Genomic DNA, 24,382 nt, shown 5'->3' with positions numbered 1-24,382 from the left:
CTGAAGTGTACCTGGCGTATAAGACGACCCCCCACTTGGAGGCATATTTTTCAGGGCCAAAAAATCGTCTTATACGCCGGCAAATACGGTATGCATATATATACATATGTATATATATGTGCGCATATATATATATAATGAATTCTGCTTGTTCAGTGTACTAATTATATATATTTAATAGCATTTTCTGACTCTTGAAATTCATATATATAATATTAAGGCAAATAAAATAATGCAATAACAAAACTTATTTCCTTACCTGTAATGCTAATAATTTTAAAATGCCTGAGACATCATTATCTTCTAGATTTTCCTGGGAGAATATTTCATAAAGGGGGGCTTCATCTGGGTATTTTTCACTGTATGTAAACTTCAGAGTAGTCTGGACAGCTAAAGACACAAGGTAAGAGTTTGATATGAATACCTTAAAATGTAAAGTACAGAGAAGTCTACATCTTTGTTGAATCAGTAATTAATTTACAATGTGTCAATGAAAAGTACATTAGGTTTTCCTGCAAAGAAAAACAAGGTTACTATGAGACCAGACAGAAAAATCACTAATATGAACAACACATACCACAAAGATAAGTGAAAATCATGGGAATACCAAAAATCACTTATAACACATGAAATACACTTACTACTTATTAGTATTCTACCATATTGCATGTCTGAGAAAGAGGATGGATAAAAGCCACTCTTTTAAAAACCCTCCTTAAGACGAACAAAGGCACTGGATATAACAGAAAAAGTACTGAATAAGGCTCATTTTCAGGCCTCTACTAGACTGAGTTCCCAGTGCAGATCTGGTGTTACTCCTGGAGTCCATATTTCTGTCTGTACAATGCCAGCAGAGGGTTGCAAGGGGTTGCTGGATGACATGGTTTTGAACTGCACAGTTTGAGAGGTTGTCTGAGAAAGTTTTAACTTGACTCATCTATACATTCTCACTCTTTGGGCCTGTGCCAATTCAAAGATTTCACGCTTGTATAGGAGTGAGATTCTTATAGGCACATCGGTACAAGGTCTCTCTCTGTAGCCCAGCCTAGTGAATTCTCAGTTTCACTAAGCAATTGGCAACTAAGCTGATGTAATACACATATTCTGTTAAAACTTATTAGCCACCATGATCCCTTGTCTAGATTTCGCCTTTCTTGTAACTCACATTTTAATTATTAAAACCTTCTGATTTTGATGATTTTAACTCAAATCTAGTTTTCTCTCCATGGGAGAAAAAAAAAACACCTTAAAATGTGCTGGTTTGCTCTTTTGTATTAATTTTGTGTAGGATGTCAACCAAATATTTTATGGTCAATGGCTATAAGAAAGAGTGTTAGGTCAGTAAGAAATACACAGTGTCTTTGGCAGTTTTCTTTTTTTATTAACAGTTTTTAATTTTATTGCTAAAAAAAGAAGTTTTTAAAACAAATTGTTAATTCTACTATATGATATAATAGACATTCGTTATAAAAAATTTAGAAATACACTAAGGTAAAAATAAAATCAATAATAATCCCATTATCAGGAAGCGATCACTGTTACCATTTTAGTATATTTAAATTATAATATCTTTAAAGTATTGTTTAAAAGGATACTTTAAAGTACAGTAATACCTTGGTTTGCGAGCATAATTTGTTCTGGAAGTAAACTACTCATACTGCAAGACACTGCTCGTTTACCAAGTTAAAATGTACTTGGTTTGTGAGCATAATTCGTTCCGGAAACAAACTACTCATATTGCAAGACGTCGCTGGTTTACCAAGTTAAAATGTATTAGAAATGTTTGCTCGTCTTGAGGAACACTCGCAAACCATGTTACGCGCAATCCAAGGTTTTACTGAATCTTTCTATGCATATTTACATTTTAAACAAAATGTAATTGCTCATTTTTTTGAGATTTTATATATATATATATATATATATATACAAATATCTATATATAAATATTATGTATAAATATACTGTATGTAAATAACTGTACCCAACATTCTTTTAATTCAGATTTTAGTATTATCTCTATACTAACTTCATTTTCAGTTATATAAGACAGATTTAGTTATCAAGTGATACCACTAAAATTAGTATTACATGGCAGAATTTTAGTTGACTAGCTTAACAGAGAAAAAAAAAAATCCTTGGAGTTAACACCAACTTACATAATGTTTTTATCAAATTACAGCATTAGCTGAACTGGACTAAAGGTAGAGATGAACGTCAGATATTCCCCACCAAACATCTACCAAGTTTAAATTAATTTATTACTTTTATAGATGCTTTATTTCAATTTGTGTATCTTAGTTCTATAGTTGTGTAATAGTGGTTTTACCTGGTTTTATACAAATATATTTATATAACAGTAGAATATCCATCTTAAAGAGAGAAAAAAAACACATACAGATAGGTGTTTATCCGGCCTAATTTATTAACAGCAAAAATCCAGTAAACAATCTAAATGTCCAAAAACAAAAAACAGTCATGAAAAAATAACAATCTCTCAATGGAATAACACACAATCACTGAAATGTGTGCACATGCAAAGTCTTGTTATGGCCAAAAATCTGTTACCCTTTCTCCATCTGGGGTATTGTTAATGTTTCTGTTTCACTATTAAAAACTAAGCTTATTGTGTCAGAATATATCTCGTTGACTTCCTCTCTATTTCTCTGTAAGTCATGTTTACATCATGCTACCAACTAGAAACACACAACACTTAAACTAGATTCTTAACAGCATGTCAGCACCTTTGCACCTGCAATGCCTAGCACAGAATGGCTGCAGATGAGTAAAATTCCTGAGAAGTTTAGAAAAACTGCAAGTATTTTTTATTAGACTTACTTTCATCATTTTCTCCAGCCTCAGATGTCACAGTAATGGTGAAGCTGTGTGGATTTTCTGATAATACTGCAAGAAAATATACACAAAGGTTAAGCTATGAACAGGCTTCCTAAGGCAGATGCTTTTTCTTATTAGCAAAATATCACTACCCAGTCTGGGAAACTAATCCTTAGCCCGAATTTCCATTTCCACAAATACAAACTGAACAGAACATTCAAATGATAAAACACATCCATCAATTTTCTATTTAAATCTTGGGTTATCTTTAATCTGGAAAGAAATACCTATAGTAGATACCCTCCTGGAGATTTATCAAATCAATTAAAATAATTAAGTAATTTACCTTTTAATTCAAAATTCCCACCTATATAAGGAAAATTACACTCTAAAAAATCCCCAAATGGAATGACAAAAAAGCTTGATGTTTCTTATTAGAAACTATATTAATATATATTCAGTATTATCACTAATTTTTATACTTATATGTTCTGAAATATAACTCAGAATCTCCACGACAAATAGTAAATAATAATGTTAGAGTTTGTATCTTCTAGTTATCTCTTTCTCCCACATCATCTCGAGAACCAAACTTTATTCTTTCACAAATTAGAGCCTCTACCATCTTTCATAGAATGACAAAACTGGCCATAAATCCAAACATCAAATTGCTTACAATTTGTTAAGCAAGGCAAGACACATAAATCAACATTTACATGAATAAGAAAGCTTTATGTACCATTTTATACCCTGATGTCTATCTGATACTATATATCTGTTTATTATCTATTTCCCCACAAGAGTACTATAATAACTCCATGAGGGTGCCTAGATCAGTGCCTGGCAGTATCTAGAAACTCAGTAAATTTTGGCTCAATGAAAGAAATAAACTCATGGAAGGAGAAGAGAAACAAAAACAAAACTTGCATTCAGAACCATTAGAAAAATAAACAAGGAAAATTCAAGCCACCCATGATAGCTGCTGTGCCTCACTCCAGGCCAGGAAAGCATCAGCCTCTATCAAGGTTGGTAGCAGCTCAGTAGCCTCTTTTCGAAATGAAAAAGCAAGGTGATCTCTGAAGAAGTCACTATGGAAAGTACTCAGGTTTTCCTACTCTGGAACTTTGGAGGCCTTCATAAATAATCATTATCAATAAAATTTTCAAGACAGATGACTTCATTTTAATTGAAGTTTAAAAGTACTTGAAGCAATGATGAACATCTATGATTAATAGGAAAGTGTCGTCGAAAAGATAAAAGACTCACTGGACTCATATTTTAATAGGCCTCCGGCAGGCCAGCCCATGCTGAAAAAGTCCCTGAAAGGAAATTATAATAAAGCTTCTACAATATTATTGGCTTTACCTATGAAAATAAAGTTGCAAGTTTAGTTGTGGAGAGTGATAGTTTTGTTTTTTTTTTTGTTTTTTTTTTAGCAGCAGCAATATGGTCAGAATTGTATTTCTAAACATAGGAATATAAATCTAGCAACAGTGCGTAAAATGGAAGGAAAGAAACAAGGTTACACGCAGGATAAAACTAGATAGTTACTGAAATCATCCCAGCAAAGTTAATGAGGTTTTGAACTAGGTTGGCAGCGCTGGAAAAAGCAGGGAACATGGTGATGAATGACATTCTGAATTTGAAGGCAGAGGATGGTGGTGTCACTAACAAAAACAAGAAATACAAAAGAAAAATTAAATATGACATATTTGAAGGCCATAGGACAGTTTCAGTTGGAAGTACTGAGTATGCAATCAGAAATGAGCAAACAGAGCTAAAGAGAGCTGGCCTTGAATTTAATCTGGGATCATCCACAGAGAGCTGATAGCTAAAGCCATTAGACTAAATGAGATCATTAGAGAGAAAACAGAGAGAGAAATAAGGACCAACACCAGCTTTGTAAGGAATCTTTAAATTTGGGGAACAAAAGTAAGAGGAGGAAAAAGTGCCAGAGATTAAAAGTTTTCTTTTGCAGCAGCCATGCATGAAAGGTTAAAAACAAACTCAGGGGCCGGCCGAGTGGCTCAGTTGGTTAAGAGCTCGCTCAAGAGTGCGAGCTCTGAGCAACAGCAGTTCGATTCCTGGCCCGAGCTGAGCTGCTGCTGAGCTGCCAACAGGTGGCAGGATGGCTCAGCTTAAAACAAAAAACAACAACAAAAAAACCAAACTCATGAAAAACCTGTTTTATTTGTAAAGCTACCCCAACTGTCGAGATCCAGGTCTGACATGGCAGTGTCTACAATGTGCACCTACAATGTGTATGTGGGGAGACAATGGGCAATGAACCCTTGGCCTGTAAAAACATATGTAAATTCCTAACAACGTATATAAATTCCTAACAAGGCCCTTTGTGATCTGGCTCCAGCCTGTCTGTCAGGTCTCATTCTCCATGACTCACTTCTGACTTTGTTCTAGCAATACCAAGCCACTTGTCCTGTGAACACATTTTGCTGTCTCAGTCACGCTTCTGCACATGCTATGCTCCTTCCCCACATCTCCTTCGTAACTCCTCCTCACTCCTCAGTTCTCCAGAACAACTCAGGTCCTCCCCTTTCCTCATGCTCCAGTTGCATCCTATACATGCCTCAATGAAAGAGTCATCACACTGTGTTATAAATTACTTATCTGATGTCTTTTCCCAATAGACTGAGCTTCTCACAATCACATAAGGTAAATATTTGGGAAATGAGGACATGGGGATGCTAGCAAGAACATCACTGAACTGCCTGGCCTTGGAGCCAGACACAATAAGGAGGCAAGATAAGCAAGAAAGAAGTTGATAAACTATCAATCCATGATAAATCATGAGAGGCATGTTAAGTAAAATCATGGGAACGGAAGAACTGTAGATCTACAAAGTTTACGGACAGAAAGGAACTTTAGAGGTCAAAATTTTGAAGATGGAATGTCCAAGGTGTATGGCCCCATGCAGTTGAAGAAAATGGAAATCAAAACTGTTGATAAAGACAAAGAATTATGAAGCTATAATAGAAGAATCAGCAATGAATATGGTAAATTTCTATAAAGAGTTATTTTATATTTGTTTAACAGTTACAAAGTATTTATATTACATATTCCTCATTAAACAGATATGGAAACTGAGGATTGGAGAAGTTATGTGATTTGTCTAAGGACATAGGGCTAATAACACCGTTACACCAGGCAGCCATTACAGAGAAAAAATTGCGAACCAGGAACAACAAAAGTACTGAAGAACACTGCTAATATCCCTCAAGATCCACTTTCCCCTTCTTCCAGTTATACCATTTTTAACTGAGCATACTGACCCCCCCAGAAAACAGACTACATTTCCCAGACTATCTTCCCCAGTTAGGTGTCACCAAATGACTAAGTTCCAGCTAATGAGATGGAAGCAAAAAAGTCCTTTAACAGTTGCCAGGAAATTTCCTTAAGAAATGCTGTCTTTTAGGCTGGCCGAGTGGCGCGTTGGTTAAGAGCCGCCTTGGGACACCAGCTCTGAGCATCAGGTCCCCGGTTTGGATCCCACATGAGGGTCAGTGACGCTGCGCCCTCTACAGCTGAGATGGTGAACAACAGCTCGACCTGGAGCTGGGCTGCTGTGAGTCGCAAGCATCGGCATAGGCTGCAGTGGGTTGCCATAAGCTACCGTGAGCGGCCGCAGCCAGCGTGAGCTGCCAAGAGCCGCCGTGAGCGGCCATCCGGTGGCCAGCAACCAATCTGCCTCAACTGGGAAAAGCGCAATGATAATACCAACATGGGCCGGTGAAGTGACGTCCTCTACAACTAGACTGAAGAACAAAAGGACAGCAACTTGTCTGTTCCCCTTCCCCGATTCCCCATCACTGTTCCCCTCCCCCAATTCCCCAATAAAATCTTAAAAAAAAAAAAAAAAGAAATGATGTCTTTTTTTCCCCCCCATCATTCCTTTAGCTATCCTACTCTATGGAAAAGGAATGCTGCCATCATGACCAAGAGGGAGAGACTACATCTTAGGGGTGAAAGCTAAGAAGCGTGGGTCTTTAAGGAGTTCTGGGACTAAAAACTACACAACTACCTTTTATGTGCAAGAGCAATAAACTTTTACGTTTTTAAAACCACTGTTATTTGAGGTTTTCTGTCACAGCTGAATCTAATTTAAAAATAAATGTATTTATACACACACACACACACACACACACACACATACACACAACATGGAAAGGGACAATATTACAAAGCTTGGAGGTGACTAAAATAGGGATGGAAGTGTCTTAAATGGACTTGCAAAGATGAATGATACCTGACTTTTGATGAAGGAATAATCCCATCCCAATGCATTACTATTGATTTGGGGTGAGTAGAGGAAAGATTAGCCTTCGCTAAAGACACTAGATTTCCACCACTGTAAGTGGATCAAATACTTTCAGAATGAAAGTAAGGTTGTTGGGCATCATGGAAGGAACCAGTGGAGGGGCAGAAGTGTTAGGTGATACAGGGGCAGATGAGGGTAAACGACAGAATTAAGGATTTTGTCAAGAACAGAGATAATGGAGGTAGAAGCTGAAAGGTACACAAAGGGGACACATAAATGACATTAAGGTTTTCACAAAGAACCAGACAGATCATATTAAAATAAGTCCCTTTGATTTTTAGGAAGTGTCTGTCTTAGAAGAACTGCTTTCGCATGATGATTTCTGCCCCACGACTAAGATGCAATTATAAATGTTAAATGCTCAAGGCTGCTACTTAGAGGTAATACAGGATTATGTACTGCTCTTTGTAAGACCAAAACAGAATTAAGGGAACTTGAGTTTTGGTTAGCCCGAAGCCAACCAATTTGTTCCAAAAAATCTCCCCATAACCAGAGATTTTGATACAGAAAAGGAAATAACCAAATTCTATTACCTTAGCAGGACCTTGTCAAGGGAAGCACTACTAAAGGAGAATGTGTTATCAGGAGAGTCCATTATATTTTGGAAGACTAGTTGTTAGGAGAATTGAATCAATGTGCAATCAAGCTACAGAAGAGGAAAAAAGAAGAAACTGTACTATGATTTGTTAAATTCACAACAAATGCAACACTGGATCAACAGTTCCTTGCAAATATCAAGCAATCAATTCTGAGGTTAGGCTAGATCTATGTGGCTAGGACCAGGGCTGGCTGGACAGCGCCTCCTCAGCATGCACAAAGGAGTCACAATGTGCTTGACAATGGCTTCTCTGTCAAGCACTCAGTCATCTACTTAAAAACTAGGCATCTACTTCCTTCATCAACAGCACTGAGCATTTACCAAATCTAACACTAAAAATTAATATTAAACGTGATTCAAAATGTAGTTAGAAAATGACCAATTTGTGTTTCTTGGCAAACTGAAACAAGCAAGCTCTCTTTCTTAAACCTGGTACGAAAATATTAAAGTATGAAATGATCAACACAAAAGAAGGCTGTAAACCTTGCAAATCCTTAAGATTTCAAAAGATCAAACATAGAAACATTTTACCAAAGTCCAATGCCTTTTCCCTGAGATGTTTCATAAAAAACAAACAAACAAACAAACAAACATGGTAAGGAGTAAGGCAAAGTTCTTGAAGAACTATAAATCAAGACATCTCAATTTAATTTACTGCAAATCTTGTAGGAATGCTGATAGGAATTAGGGGCAGATGGGCTCGGCTGATACTGCAGGATACTTGCATGCGGCAAAGATTCATAAATTGTCTCTTATTACCCCTGGCTCAGAATCTTCAAGTACTTTTGCATCTGACAAGAATTGCACATAATGAACTATATCAGAGCCTAATACAATTTGAAAGAATCATAGGATTGTTTTAGGGTTAAAATGTACCACTTTTACAAAAGCTTATAAGCACACTATTTAATGAGGGCTACCTTATGTTCAAAGAAAATGGCACATCTTATGCTTTCTTAACTCTGCCTACACAGTATTCATGCCTATTATATTTCCAATGTACTAGATATGACCATACGTCACAATTAAGAGTATATCCAACAACTGACCCTCTATTCTACTTTATTTAGACATTGATATATAAGGATAGAGAAGGGAGCTAGACTCCATACACACTCACCCTGTTAATGACACTCTCAAACCCCTCTTCACACATCCCCTTAATATCCTCACAGCACAGCTGTACTGCTGGTGAGAGAGAACATGAACAGGACTGGAGCTATACAGGGATAGCTGAGAGGCATCTGCCTGTTGGCAAAGCAGAACAAAATTTGCTACCATTGCAAGCAGTGGTCAAAAGTTGGAGCTACGAAAACTACACTAAACAATGAAAGGGAGAGGGGTTGGAGGTTATGAGTTAACATACCCGACACTCTGAATGCTGACAATGATGGACAACACTCAAAGAAAGGGAGGGGGAACATAAATCCCACAAACCTAGGTGCTACTCGTTCTTATTTGATCACTTCTCAAAAACGGAGAGTAGTCATGTGGGAGAAGCCATATTGATATGGTTATCTTGCTGCATTTTCAGAACCATCTGGAGCACTGCTTAATACAGAACGCTCTTCCTTTAAAATATAACCGATGAACTTCTCAATGATATTTTTCATTAGCCTAACCTGCTGTCCCTCATCCCAGCTGGAACTACAGACGCCCAGTCCCACATGTGAAGGTTAACGAACAGGAGAGGAGTTCCCGGCCTGACTGACTGGTAGTGCCGGTCCTGCCGCTAGCTTGCTGGCCTCCCACAAAGCAAGCCCCTTCCCTTTCCTGAGCCCCCCATTACCTTGCTTGCAGCAGGTGGAGTAGAGGCTACTAGATGATGTCTAATATCCCTTCCAGTCTAACAACCTGTGAATCTACAGTGGAACTGAACTTTGGGCCTCGTCATTCATTGGGCATTCAGCAAAATGCCAGAATAGAAAAGGAAAGGAAAGGAAAGGAAAGGAAAGGAAAGGAAAGGAAAGGAAAGGAAAGGAAAGAAATGAACGACAAACTTCAGAGACAACGCTACTCTCAAACTGACTCTGGGTAACTCTGAGAACAGCACTCTGAATCCCAAAAGCTTAAAAACAACGTAGTATGAAATACAGCTCCTAGTCGAATAACAGGTGAAAACTGACACCTCTGTAGCTCTGGAAAGATTCCTATCACTTGGAATGTCTGTTTTCGTGTTATTTCATTAAACCTCAGGTTGCTGTAAGTTATACAGAAACCACAGTTCCCTCGACTCAATTCGAGGCCTGACACTCCGGGGACCTCGCCAGCCTCGCCCGGACTTTTAGATTTCAGGGGACAAGCGAAGAAAAGGGAAACCGCCGTGGAGTTACTCGCAAGTGCCTGAATACTTCGGGAGAACTTGAGAGAGTGGTGGGCGAGATGGCCACGGAGCCTTGCTGTCCCCGTCTCCATCCTGGCCTGGGACACCGAGGGCCGCGGCGGCTCCGACCCAGCCCACTCCACCCTAGGGCGGCTGCCGGGCCGCGGCCACGGAAGTACCACCTGTGAAGGAGTCGGGATAGATGGACTCCAGAGCCTCCAGCTCGTTGCGCTGCTCCTCGCCGTAATCTGTCATCGTGGCCCTCGCTGCTGCCCATGGATCGCCCAGACACCCAGGCGGCGCGCTGTAGCCGGGACCGCTGCCGCGCCGGGAGAGCGGATAGGGGCCGGGCGGGCGCAGGCGCAGAGTCCTCGGCTGGGAGGCCCGGGGCCCAAAGCCAGGCCGGGCCTGCTGAGCAACAGCCTCGCGCCGGCCTCCGCTTGCTCCCTAGTTCCGCGTTTGACTGGTTGGGCCTGGCCAGCGGGACACTGGGTAGCCGCCTATCCCACGCCCGCTCGGAATTTGTGGGGATGGTGCCGGCGCTCGGTCTGGCATTCGTCACGGACACCTAGGGCCTGTTCCTGGGCTTTGCAGAGCCTGAGCCTGAGAAGCCCCTCAGCGCGGCATCCTCGATCGATATGTCGGGGCTGACAGACGGCCTCGCGTGCCGGGGCGGGACGGTGTTGCTGGGGAAGACACCCGGGGGGGCTTCCGCGGAATTTCGTCGTTTCCGGTTTCCGGCTTGCGACCCTATGGCCTGGTCCTCTTGGAGCCGACCGACGTGCACCTAATGGCTGCTGATGGTGGGGTCCGGGTGCCTTCTGCGCTTCTCCAACCTCCGAGGTCCTTGGCGTCCCACGGGAGTTGGGCGAGAGGCCGAGAGCAGTGTAGAGTCCAGTGAGCAGAGAGGAGCAGAAGCTCTGCTGGTGCGTCCCACGGGTCCCGAAATGTCGGCCCAGCTCCTGAATAGCCAGCCCAAGTGAATCCAGGGAGAAATTGCCTGGAAGTCCGGAGATCTGGGTTCTAGATTCAAACCTCTAGGCTTCTGAATTTGTAAAATGAACGCGGCTGGACATAGATTTAAAGGTGTCCGTGATTGCGTGTTTCTGTGAATTGATGTAGAGGAGTGTAGATTTCGGTAACAGTTTTCATAAGCAATGTGTAAGTATCAATACTCAAAACTGTTCAGAACCTTTGATTTGGGAGAATGAAGCTGAGGAATGTGCTTAAAATACATGTATACATCTGTCATCTCCAAGTTCATCGCATCAGTTACAAAGAAAAATTTCAAAGAACCACAATGGCAAAACCAAGCAAATGGCTAAATAAGCATGTCACTCTTATGACAATCTTAAAGAACTATTTATGTTTATAATAAAGGAACATGCTTATGTTAAGTCAAAAAAGAAGTGGGGAAATGTAAGAAAATAATCCAACATTAAAGGATTTTTCACACTTTTTTCTGTTTTCCTTTGTTTTGTTTCCTGTATTAAAACTGGTTTCCCTTGTGTGGCGGGGAAACAGTTTTTAAATAACAAGCTCCCTAATGATGAGGCTCTAAAGTTTTCTCTTTAATCATTCTAAAAGGATGATGTCCCATGGGACAGAGGCATCTTGATCTTTTATAGAGTATTGCTTATAGCAGAGAAATACATTAAAACATTCAGCTACACTTGGGTACTGATTCCATGTATTCTGTATTAAGGGTTTGGTTTGGGCATCCTTTTAACTTTCAGAAGAAAAAAAAACGGGAACTCGCCCGAAGATGGTGAGAATCAAAATACAGGAAGTAACTTTGCAAATGTAAAGTGCTTATTCTTCTGGATATCCTTAGTTCAGAGAAACTAATGATTTGTTGTTGGGGGAAGAGCTGGGCGGAGGGAACAGTCAGTGGAAAAGTTCCTAAGTTGAGCTCCCACTTGGCTAATGCACAACAAACTGGTTGGGGGTGGGGGTGGGTTGCAGATCACTTAGGATCATTGGAGGGTTTAAATGGAAGAGGGACAATCTGACTCCATTGCTTTAGGAAGACCACTGTTGCTACTGAGTGCAAATATACTTAAGGGGCACAAAGTCTGAAAGTATGGAGGGCAATTAGGAGGCTATGGCAGTAATCTAAGCAAAAGATGATGATGGACCAAACTGTCAGCGAAAGTGGGGAGGTAGTGATCAAATTCTGGATATATTTGGAAGGTAGAGCTGTCAGGATTTGATGTGGGTTGCAAGAGAGGTGTCAAAGATGATTTTTGGCTAGAAGAACTGGAAAGATGGTGTTCTTTTGACCTAAATGACAGGTGAGGAATATAGAATGAGTTTGGCAAGGAAATTGCTAACACCTTTAAAAAGGTTTGAATCAAAGAAAAAAAAAAGTTTAAAAAAATTTTCCTAACTGGCAATAACACAACCTATCAAGATAGATACAGCAAACCAACCAATTTAAGGTTTATATTAGAAAAAAGTCAATACTGATGTTTTAATCTAGTAAATGTAGTGCCCCTTTATCCTCTCTTATTAACAGGTTTTGGGAAACATCCTTTTCAAAACCCGTTGTATATTCGCTGTAAAGCATATTTCAGAATACATAAGAATGTTGTTTTCTTGTTTTTAAATACTGGAGATGATGACTCCCTAAAAGAGTCCAATGCTAATACAATCAAGAGAACACACCGAAAATCTTTGTCACACCTACATGGGCATCACTAAGCAATTTTTAGTTGATCTCTAATTTCATTTTGACAGCAACAGAGACATTTTACAGAACACGGGACATTCCAACCAGAGGTGACAACATCCTCTACAGCACTGTAACCCACGGGGTGCCGCAGTCCTTCGCTCAGTGCGCTGCATGGGTGGTAACCTAGAGTGAACACCCGTGCAGGCTGCGCGCCTCTGATCAAGCAGTCCGCTGGGGTGATGTGTCAACTATGTGCTCCGAGGCTTACAACGCTCCCTTCATATCGCTGTCCTTCCTCTCTGGCTTCTGACCGTGTGAAAACGCTGTGCTCTCTCCCAAGTTAGTCAAGCACATCCCCTGCAAGTGAATGGGATCACTGGTCTGGCTCCGCCCACACGGGCCTGGCCTCTCCGCCCAGCTGGTGGCGATGTGTGGGGAAGGCAGGGTGCAGCCAACATGGAAAGTTCGGAGAGCACCGGGAAGGGAAGAAACTGGCCCATGCGGACGGGTCCCCGAAAATTCCGAGAATGAGCTCAAAATGCAGAACAGCAGGCACTGACAGCCAGCATTACTGAATTGCTTACTAAATTTTATTCTAGCTCTGCCAGTAATTACTGGGATGTTTTTTGCTTTGGATCTATTAGATCACTATTGGAGTAAAGATGCTTATTTTGCAGTCAGTTTTCTCAAAGTCAGATTATCTCAAAGTGAAAGAATGGCAGACAGGCATAAATTTATCAAGAAAAAGCCAATTACTCGTGATTTATGAAATTTATATAATCAATTAAGCACCACATAGATCCAGATTAGTTTTTCCATATTGCATTTGTTTTCCCACATTTCCAATGGAATATGTCTACATTATAAAGTAGTTTATAGTACACATAGTTCTGTTGATGTCACTAACTGGCAACTACAGAAGAAAGATACATTGAGGTATTTTTTATTTGCAGTTTAGTTTGAAACATCTATGAAAACATGTAAAATATATATCCAACTGTTCTTCCTGCACTTTAGAGCACATTGTTTTATGTATATTTATAACATTATATTACAGATATATTTATTTTTTTTCAGGAGCAACGGTTTTGCCTTGGGTGGAGAATCAGTGCGTATAGAATCATAGAATGCTACCCTAGAAATTACCGTGAAGAGGTCTGAATCCAGAGGGTGTCAGTCACAACAGGCTTGTGGGTTCATAAACTCCTAAAATATATTGGTATGTGTATTAACTTACTATTGCCACTCTAACAAATTAATACAAATTTAGCAGCTTAAGACAATTTTATTATTGTAGAGTTCCGTAAGAACAGTATACATTTCTTACTGTTCTGACACAGGTGAGACACAAGTCTTAGTGGGTTATAGCTGAGGTGTCAGCAGGGCTGTGTTGCTTCTGGAGGCTCTAGGGGAGAACACATTTCCTGGATTTTTCCAGTGTCTAAAGGCTGCCTGCACTGGCTCCACCTTCAGAATCAACAATTATTAATTTCTCCGGCATCACTCTGACACTCCTTCACACTCCTCTTCTGTTGCCACTTTGCCTTCTTTCTGACTCAGATTCCTCCTCTGACCCTTTTATAAGGACGCTTCCATCGGACTCACCAGGATAGTCTCTCCATCTCAAGATCCTTAACTTGATCACATTTGTAGTGTCTCTTTTGCATATAAATTATAAAGTAACAGTCACTAATTCTGGGGATCAGGACATGAACGTCTTTGGGGAGTCCATAATTTAGCCTACCGCAGTATGCAAACTCTGAGGTATGTAAGCCTTTGCCTGAGTGTGTGGGCACAGTTTTTCTGGCTATTTCCTCAAAACAGCTTTCCTCAGAATGGCCCTTTAAAGGGATCCATGACTCAAAATTGTTTAATCACTCCTACAATTTTATCACCCTCCCCTCTCTCTTGTAAGGGAAAATTAAAGCCCCAGAGAGACTGACTTGTATAAGGCCATTTGAATGATGAGAGAGCATGATTTCCTGACTCTCATTTTGACTGTTCGTAACTATGGCCTATTGAAAAGAAATCAACAGATTATAGTGGCGTTCTGCCCCAACCTGAATAAGAAAGAGAATATCTGAGCTTCCTTGGCAACCTTATAGTAAGTCTGTGGCTAATAGAATCAGGCTACTGGATGTTGGATAGCTCAGGTCCAAAGTTACACCTCAGTGAGAGTGGACATGTCACTTTGCTAAGGAGCACAGTGCCTTGAAGTTGAGCCTTTATATATATATACTCAGATGTGATATGGCGTCTTATTGTTGGGACTCAGGATATTTTAGTTATTCATTGGCAGGAGTAGGAGGAGAGTCCTCCTAACACCTATAAGGCCCTGGAAGGTTTACAGTCTGCATCCTGTTGCTATATTGCCTCCAGTGCTGTGCAGTGCAGGGTCAGACACCAGACTACCAAGGCCTGAATTCTGGCATCAACACTTACAGATATGTGACCTTTGGAGAATGGCTTGACTTCTATGTATCTCAGTTACCTCCTCAATAAAATGGGGGAACTTATTTTATTGGGGTCAGATAGGCCTGTATTTCAATTGTGAACGTATATTCACCAGTTATCTAATAATTATATCAATGAGAAAGCATTCTATTTGTATAGGACTTGACACAAAATTCCTTCACATTCTGTATGTTATTTTAATGTAATTTCACAAATCTATTTTATAATATGTGGTTCTGCTTACCAGTTTGTTCTAAGGAGTAAGGGGGGGGTCACGTGTTTAAAGTAGCTGGCACACAATAAACAACATACATATTACTTTTACTACTATTATCACTATAGGTGGGTGCAGCCACCTGTCTGGACCACTGAGGGGCAGCAGAGGAAACAGTACCATTTCTTACTGAAGTTCTGGTGTACTGAGATTAAAATTGAATCGCACTTGGTGGTTAGTACAGAGAAAGGAGACAAAGAAGATGATGAGTATAACTATGATTCTGCAATTCAAAAACATAAAGAAAGCTCAGTAAAACATCTCTAAACACTGGGGTTGTATTGTCTCCTGGAAAGAAGGCAACTTAGATTGGTGGGGGGATAACGGAACTGACAAAGTTCAAGTTAAGAAATGAGAAGTCTGTATGTATGCCAAGCCACGGCATTTGATGTAGCAGTCAAAAGCTTTTGGTAGCAAAATATAAGGTAGTATTAGTACATAATTGATTTTAATTATATGTTTTAAAATTACATAAATCCATTAAGCATGAATAGGAGGAAGTACAGTGTTTTTAATGGAAAAGTTTTGTCTAACTGGCCGTGGAACAAAAGAATACTCTGGACAAAAAAAAAAAAAAGACTGGGAATTTAATTTATTTAATTTGAAATGGATATATGCAGTTAAATCTCAAGGATGTGTACCATCCTTTAAATGTTCACATACGCGGCATTAAACCCTTTAAAGCCACGTAAAGGAGCCAAAGAATACTTACAGTCCTTCTACCACAAAGCTACAGTGGAAGATCATGATTAAGTGGTTCAAACTATAAATTGTGTATTTTATATTCTGAAAGAATTTGATGTAGAAAGGGCTTCCTAATCTAGTGGAAAGAAAGTTTCCTGATGTTGGTATATAAACAACTCTTATCTTCTTTCCGATGATGTATTTTACTTTAACTTCATACACTCTTTGATTTTGCTGTTAACTGAAAATCTTACTGAAGAGTATTTATTGCAGTGTATTCCCTGAAAACTAATAAAATAATTCTGAGCATGCTGTAAAGTGTTGAGTTAACTCATGTGTCCCAATATAGAGGAATTTCAAAAATTCTCAGATAAATGGAGCTATAGAATTTTAGAGCTGGAGGAGATGGTAGAGAACAAAGTGGATGTGACCTTCTATATTTATATGGCTCTTGTATACCAGAGCCTAACAGGCACCCTAGTTACCTTCCATACTTACTTCTAGTTTTTAAAGATCCTTCTTGTAATATCATAGCAATACTGTATATAGAGTTAGGTGACAAAGTGTAATAAGTTTCCTTGGCCACTTATAAGTGTTTTATAAAACATCAGTAATTAACATCCTTTTAAAAGTGGAATACCTGAAAATGTCTTTAGAGAAAAATTTGAATCAAATTCAAGGATATTTTTCTTCCGGTAAGAGCAATCTGGGCCTACTACCATTCTGGAAGATTGTATACATGTAAACATAAAAATCTTATTAGATTTAGAAGGGACATCAAGAATTTATTTGTTCATTTTCCTGCCTTCTAGCAGGTAAGATCTCATTATCCCTATTTTACAGATGACAAAATTGAGTCCCAGAGAGATTAATTGACTTGCCCAATAAGTAAGGAGGGAGGAACAGTTCTCCTGCCCTAGCAAAGTATGACACTATCTGACTCTTATTGATTAAAAAAAAAGGGGTTTCCTTAAAATTAATTTTTTATTTGTCTCTATTAAGTTTGAGAGACCATAATTTCACACAAAATAGACTCTTTATTCCATGATTTGTGTAAAAGTAGATTACCAAGTAATTGATTGCATTTCAGATAGCTAAGTCCTCAGGTCTCCTCAAAAGTAAATCTTGAAAGCCAGCTTGACTATTGGCAGTTGGTCCATTGCCCAGTAAGCAGTTATTGTTTTGGTTTAAAAAATAAATAAAAGCCCTCGTTTTGTTTATTTTGCCCAATAAACCAGTTGTTTATGTGAATGTGTCAAAAATCAGGCCCAACCGGCCGAGTGGCGCAATGGTTAAGAACTCGCTTGGGATGCCAGAGGGCCCCGGTTCGGATCCCACATATGAGGGCCAGTGACACTGCCCTCTACAGCTAAGATGCTGAACAACAGCTCAACCTGGAGCTGGGCTGCTGTGAGTGGCTGACTGCGACGGCGTGGGCTGCAGTCCCTGTGGCAGTGGGTTGCCATGGGCTACCGTGTGTAGCCAGCAGCCAGCGTGAGCGGCCAGCAGCCGCAGTGAGCGGCCGTCCAGAAGCCGGACGACTGATCTGCCTCACCCGGGAAGAGCGCAATGATGGTGCCAACTTGGGCTAGTGAAGCAACATCCTCCACAACTAGACTGAAGAACAAAAATGACAGCAACTTGTCTGTCCCCCTTCCCCCAATTCCCCAGCACTGTTCCCATCCCCCCAATTCACCAATAAAAATCTTTTAAAAAAAAAATCAGGCCCAAGATACTACATATATATCAGAAACAATCAAGATAACTTAGAAAACTGTCAAATATTAGATGAGCAAAGTCACACAGAAAAAAGTCAGGAAGCTCCCACCTTTTGGGGTTCTAGATAATGGCTGTGCAAATACAGGTTGTAGTCTTACTTCCCCAAGTGGATTTTGAGTTAAAGGTGCAATTTGATATTAAAAAGTCACAGATGGTATCTCTGTAGTGGAGCACAGTGGGGAAGGATTCTGGAAGGAACTTTATATGCCATAGCTATAAAGATGCCCCTAGTATGGGGATGCTACAAATAACATTTATTACACTAATGATGATACCATAATGCATCATCTTTCCCTGGTTATGGCAGGATGACTCAAGACTTTCTTGCACGGACTTCTCCCTTACATGTCACCAGGCTTTTTATCCTGGTTTCTAAGAGGTCAGAGAAGTAAGCTTGGAGAAAGAGGAGGAAGCAGTGAAAAGTTTCTGGATATTATATATAGGTTAAAAAAAAGAAAAGAAAATCTCAAATTAGAGACAGAGAAAATGTGATATAAGACATGGGCTGCAAAGATGAAGGGAGAAAGTAACATTTATTAGCACTTATTTTATGAAAGGCATTGTGCTGAGCACTTTGCTTACATCATCACATTTAATCCTCACAACAGCTCTACTAGGTAGCTAATATGTGCAGATAACAACAGGGCACTCAAAGTATTAATTTTTGCACAGCCACTAAGTCAAAGAACCAAGATTCAAATTTTGATATGACTCCAAATTCCATTGTTTTGATTAGACCAATATTATTAGACCACCAATGAAATATCAAAAAGAGAGATTCACACAATTATCAGACAAATTGATTTTGGAAATACCATTTTGGATGGACTTACATAAACAAGTATTAGAAAAAGATGAAGAGATTACATTGAAATTTCATCATAAAAATAAAGTATCTGCTAAGCAACCTGAACTGTGAAAGGTGCTACTCAAGGCTTTAATTCAATACCTTCTGATTTGCTTTCCTCTTTATCCTCATCCACCCTGTCCCCAAGGAAGCTATAGTGACCTTGCACGTCATCACCCATGCAGAGAAGACAGGGTGCTGAAATATCTTTCCAGTCCTGACATGAAGGAATATGAATGTGTTTGACATCTTCATTTCCAGGAAGGAAGCCAAATAACTTCTTTATGCGCTGCATGACGAGAAGGCGTGAGTGCTGCTCTGCAGCTTGTTCAAAGATCTCGCTCTCATTGTGGTGGTAGTTGGTCCAGTAGCAATGCTGCAGAGTCGTGAGGGGAGAGCAGCACCTGGCCAAACAGCGGGAGACCAGAGCAGCGATGGTTGCCAAGGTGATCAAAATCCAGGCCAGCATCTTCACATAATTATTTAAAAGAAAAACAAAACGTCAATACATCAAGAAACAGCCATGGTAGGAGGGATTCCTACAAAACTGAGAACTGAACTGTGGGTAAGATATTTGCTTTTCTAGTTTTTAACAAATTAATAAGGTGCTGATCATTTAGCATGGATATAAGTGCGATGGAGAGTATAGGCCCATCATGGATGGGGTGGAGGCTTGAGAGTATAGGCCCAATCATTAAACTTGGGTTTTGGATTACAAAGAATTTTTACCAGTCAAGTTGGAATGGATTCTAAGTACTATCCTTGAAGTGGCAGACGCTATAACCCACCAATTACCCTTGCATAAGGTACACAAACTATGTCCTTTGCTTTTAGCTCAACCTTTTCAACCATCAGGTAGAGGCCCATGCATTCTCTGGGGGCTTAATAAATATTTCATAATGATGGTGATGAAAATGATGATATGATAGATAATAATGGCAGCCTTCTAAGGCATCTTCAATGATGTGCCAACAAGTATTCATTGATATTTCTTCCTGAGTTGCTCTTTTATTTTTGGTGACCAAAGAAGAAAGTCTATGAGCAGATTCTTATGTCCCTAAATGTATAGAACCTTACTGTTTTTCCTTTCATTTCCCTCCTCCTTCAAATAGTCATTTGCTGACTGGTTTTATGACTTGTTTTAAAATATACTTTGAAAGGAAAATGAACTAGATTTTATTTACAACTATTTAGTTTCCACCATTAAAGACTGATACGAATGGCTGTTTTCTATCCTTATAATTCTTTTTTTCTTTTAATTATTCTTTTTATAAATATTTAGCAGTTCTTATATAAAGTGAGAGACACAAGTTCCACACATTTAGGGAAGCCAGCAGTAGGTAGCCACAGACTGGGAGGTGAAGGTCTCTTCCACAGTTTGTGATTTACAAACAGGCCTGCAATTATCAGTGTTACACAGCAGGATAGCTGCACTCTGTGGAGGCTAAAACCTACACAGTGATGCTCATCACAAACTTAATAGAAGCCAGCATGGTGGAGGAAAGGTCATCTCAGATGCCCATTAATTCATCAACTATCATTTATTGAGCCTTAGGTTGACTTCCCACCATGCATGGCGTTTGGTTATGGTGACTCAGATGTGAATAATTTAAGATACATTTATTCTTTTCAGAGTTTTTAAGCTCAAAGAGAAAGACAAAATAAAAAGCCAAGAAATACAGTAAAATATGATAGTTTTTGATGTGAATTAACACAGGGTGTGAGGAAGCACAATGGAAGAGAAATGAACTTGTTTAAAAGAGGAGTATCAGGGAATGCACCCCAGAGGAGGTGATGCTCAGACTTAAATTATTACAGAGGAGTTCACCAGATCTGAGAAGGTGAGGCAAGTTCGAATAAGGGAAGAAGACAGAAAAATAAGAGTGTGACGAGCTGGGAAAACCTCCAGAAGTTTGGATTCACAGGGTCATAGGAGTCATGTGGAAAATGAGTAAAGGGCCAGATATTGAAGAACCTAGTATGTCATGCTAATAATTTGAATTTGTACTTGGGCTAGAAGGAAATCATTGAAGGATGTTATATGAGCATGTTGGGGAGGCTCACCACAATTTGCATTTAGACAGATAATGTTGGCCTGGGTTTAGAAGGTAAGTTGAAATGGAGTAAAACTAAAGTCAGGAAGATATTTTAGAATGAAGTATGGGTAGAGAAGGGGTTTAAACTTAATATGGTCTGTGGTGAACCCAGCATAATTCAACTGAAAGCATATATTCCTCACTTGAGACTGACATTCAAGGTAGTTGCAGAAGTGGCCTGGTGACGGGGAAACAGCATGATCTTTGAATATCTCTGTCAGCTGTTAGCTCTATGAACTTATGAAAGTTCCATAAACTCTCTGAGTTTTGGTTTCTTCATCTATAAGATAGGGTTGATTATACCTGTCTCTTAAGATTATGTGGATTAGAGTGAAGATATAAAATATTTATACAGTATGTGATGAGCATCTCAATAAATATTAGTTTTGTTGTTACTAAATCAGAAAATTCACTGGCTGAGGGCACTCAGAGCTATAAAACTGTCTTTTCACAGAAGCCTGTGTATCATTAAATAAGACATTTTATTTTGACCATAAGAACATCTTATCATTGTGTATTACCTCTTAGTTTTTCTTAAGCAAGAACATTTTTGAAAGTTAAAATTGCCCCATTGATTGCTTGACTTTTTAATTATATCCCCATAGCTCCTTTGCCTGAGCTTTAGGGCTAGTATAAAAAGGTTGAGACAAAGCCTATCTTAATGGCATTTCCAATTTTGCCTCAACTAGGCCATCAGTATTCTGTGCATTGATAGTAGTTTTTTTCAACTAAATGTCATTAGCACTTCTAAATTTTAGTAACTGAAAAGTAATAGGGCAAAAAAAATGCCTTTGCAATCAGTTTAAAAAATAATATTTCACTGTATTACAGTGATTTGAAAATGTTTTTCCCCAAATCCCTTGGAGAAATGGATGTAAACCAATGACTCTATCTTTACTGAAAAAATGCACTTTTACATTTTTTATATTTAACCTATAAGTGCATTAGGTTCAGGCCTTCCTGCCACTTCACCCCACCCCTCACACAAACCTGTCTAAGGACACTAAATTTAAAACCATCATTGAAGTTTATTTTTAATTATCTTAAGCTTCCTGTAATATTGGATGATATAATATATAAGGATGCATATTTTTTAAAATGCATATTTAGAATATATACGTAGCATGATTAAATTTAGTAATATAGTAATAATTTTAATAACAGTATCTAAAATGCATTGTTTTTATAGATACAGATCCTGGACAGAGTACTAAGCACTTTAGATATATTTGCTCATTTATGCCTCGTGCCAACCCTATGTGGTATATCCTATAAATATCCCCATTTTACAGTTCAGAAGTAAAGCATCGAAAAGTTATAGACCTGTAACTCACTTAAAGTTTTGCAGGTTAATAAATGGCAAAGCAGTGGGTTGCCATGGGCTACCGTGAGCGGCCAGCAGCCAGCGTGAGCGGCCAGCAGCCGCAGTGAGTGGCCGTCCAGAAGCCGGCAACTGATCTGCCTCGCCAGAGAAGAGCGCAATGATGGTGCCAACTTGGGCCAGTGAAGCAACGTCCTCCACAACTGGACTGAAGAACAAAACGACAGCAACTTGTCTGTTCCCCTTCCCCCAATTCCCCATCACTGTTCCCATCCCAATTCCCTAATAAAAATCTTTATAAATAAATAAATAAATAAATAAAAGGCAAAGTTAGCCTGAAACCCAGGTCTACAGGCTTGGAAGCCCAGCATCTTAATTGTATTTATATAGCCACTCAGTAGAAATCATTTTGATAAATGGCATCTAGTTTGTGTTCTATAATTGGACAATCTGAGAAGCAGCAGGAATGTAAATTGTTTCCAGTGACTGTAGTTAATATGGGATAGGATAACAGAAAAAAAAAATCAAGAACTTACTTGTGACTGGTATCTGTGCCCAAGAACTACTTCGTCTCTTACGAGGATCACATCAGTTGGAGTTGATTTGCTACATGGAAACCCAGCTATTATCTCTTCCCGTTTGCTGGCACTGACATTGTCAAACACTGGGTAATGGTCCACAGATGCAAATTCACTTGCTGCACATTCGTAGTAGGTGCCTGTCAGCAGGGTTGTCGCCAGCCACGTCAATGGAGCAACAAGTGCCCTCCCTGTGATGCTGAAGAACCTAAGGCAAGCCAGCTTGCGCTCCAGGGGGCTGATTCTCCGGTGTGGAGGGGCACACCTGCAGCAGTATTCACTGGTAATTGTCCACGTTTGGCTTCTCAGAGCATAGCCAGCAACCAGAAGGATCAAGGCAGGAATGACTAGAAAAGCAGAACCATAATAGAAGTTTTTCCCAACCTGACAGGGGCATCTGAACGTGAAAGAGGAGAACAGTTGTTGCCCACCAATAGTCAAAGCAGCAATTAAAGAATTGATAAATGTTCCACTTCTCTGCAGAGAAGATACCATCCTGTTGAGGGTTGGGCCCATTGTGGTGAAGCTCCTACACAAATCAGCTGGTAACCCTTTCTGATCATTAGACTCCTTCAGGTATAACCATTTTATGAGACCTTACTGGCTTAACTGGTTGTGTCAGTCAACCCATCCTTACATGTTTAAACATCCTTACATGTTTAAAGGATTCTAGCATCTTTCCTTGTGTACCTTGGGAATCCTGAGCTAATAAATGCGCTTCAGATTACAGCTAGAAGAAATTGAAGGAGAGATTCATCTGGTATGAGTGATGGGGAAAACTTCAGTGTACCTTCCCACTAAAAAGAGGATGGCTTGCTTGCAAAGCACATAGCTGCCATCTTCCCATGTGCTGCTTAGTGTGACTCAAAATGTTCAGCACCAGCAAATAAAACTTTGGAAGCAAACCAGAGAACATTCTTATTCTTACCTTTGTACTAGTCCAGGATTTGATTACTATAAAATTATGGCATAAAAAATAATGCAAATTATCAAAAACTAGAGTGATCCAAAATTGAAGGTTATCTGGAGTGTTCACAACCCAAGAACTCTGGCAGGAGATCCCAAAAGCTTCCCCGCAAAAGATGAACAAGTCTTGGGTACCCCTGAAGTTGAATCACAACAAAAGCATTCTAACTTTGCATTAAAAAAATCTTTGTATTGACAGAATCTAATATAATAATGTGTTGCTTTATAAGTTAAGTTGCAATTTTGTTTATATGATATCTTTTTGTTATATGAATATGTGATATTTAGGTATTAAAATTATATCAATAAAGAAGAAATAAAAAGATCAAATTTTTTGTGGCACTTCTATAATAAAAGGCACTGGATTAGGCTTGGCTGGGCTTATAAAAAGTGAATAAGATATAAATTTCTTGTTTCAAATAACCTCTCCATTGGACATGGTTCAATACATAATTAATTGACACATAATGCTGAGGAAGTCATCCAAAGTGCAGGACAAAAAGAGAAAGAAATAAAATATTTAACAAACCAATTAAAGAAAATAGGAGAAAAATTAAGCAACTCCATGATCACCTAACAGAAGTTCCAGAAGAAAAAATGAAGGAATAGGCAGAGAAGCA

General features: G+C 39.3%; 3 protein-coding genes and 1 long non-coding RNA gene across 8 annotated transcripts in view; 2 read left to right on the top strand and 2 right to left on the bottom strand.

The window, feature by feature from the left end:
• RWDD1 (RWD domain containing 1) overlaps positions 1-10,553 on the bottom strand; it is a 28,539-nt gene extending 17,986 nt beyond the window's left edge. The window contains exons 1-5 of one of the 3 annotated variants that reach the window (XM_019668295.1): positions 10,272-10,291; positions 9,204-9,337; positions 8,887-9,014; positions 2,836-2,901; positions 260-390 (exon numbers count right to left, since the gene is read on the bottom strand). Coding sequence is in view for 1 of the 3 variants with exons in the window: in XM_019668293.1 (XP_019523838.1) it covers positions 260-390; positions 2,836-2,901; positions 10,272-10,344 (270 nt within the window). In the remaining 2 variants the exon portion in view is untranslated. Of the gene's footprint in view, positions 1-259; positions 391-2,835; positions 2,902-8,886; positions 9,015-9,203; positions 9,338-10,271 lie in introns of all 3 variants that reach the window. The other 2 variants (XM_019668294.1, XM_019668293.1) reach the window with 2 other exon arrangements.
• A 614-nt stretch (positions 10,554-11,167) lies between these two features.
• LOC109396466 (uncharacterized) lies at positions 11,168-19,144 on the top strand. Its single transcript, XR_002126853.1, has 3 exons — positions 11,168-11,250; positions 13,841-13,982; positions 19,063-19,144. It is a non-coding gene; the product is annotated as an uncharacterized LOC109396466 (long non-coding RNA).
• The window catches only part of CALHM4 (calcium homeostasis modulator family member 4), a 31,850-nt gene continuing 25,947 nt past the window's right edge, over positions 18,480-24,382 (bottom strand). Inside the window, exons 3-4 of one of the 3 annotated variants that reach the window (XM_019668291.1) lie at positions 22,755-23,143; positions 18,480-19,270 (exon numbers count right to left, since the gene is read on the bottom strand). In XM_019668291.1, coding sequence (XP_019523836.1) covers positions 18,884-19,270; positions 22,755-23,143 — 776 coding nt within the window. In that variant the 3' untranslated portion in view covers positions 18,480-18,883. Of the gene's footprint in view, positions 19,271-22,754; positions 23,992-24,382 lie in introns of those variants that run through there. The other 2 variants (XM_019668290.1, XR_002126851.1) reach the window with 2 other exon arrangements.
• Positions 19,273-24,382, top strand: part of TRAPPC3L (trafficking protein particle complex subunit 3L) — a 48,909-nt gene continuing 43,799 nt past the window's right edge. Inside the window, exon 1 of the mRNA XM_019668296.1 lies at positions 19,273-19,366. The gene's annotated coding sequence lies outside the window, so the exon portion shown is untranslated. The remainder of the gene's footprint in view (positions 19,367-24,382) is intronic.

The sequence above is a fragment of the Hipposideros armiger genome, unplaced genomic scaffold, assembly GCF_001890085.2.
Source record: "Hipposideros armiger isolate ML-2016 unplaced genomic scaffold, ASM189008v1 scaffold_523, whole genome shotgun sequence".
NCBI classification, from domain to species: Eukaryota; Metazoa; Chordata; class Mammalia; order Chiroptera; family Hipposideridae; genus Hipposideros; species Hipposideros armiger.
The sequence above is the reverse complement of the archived record's forward strand: the minus strand, read 5'-3'. Positions and strand labels throughout refer to the sequence as shown.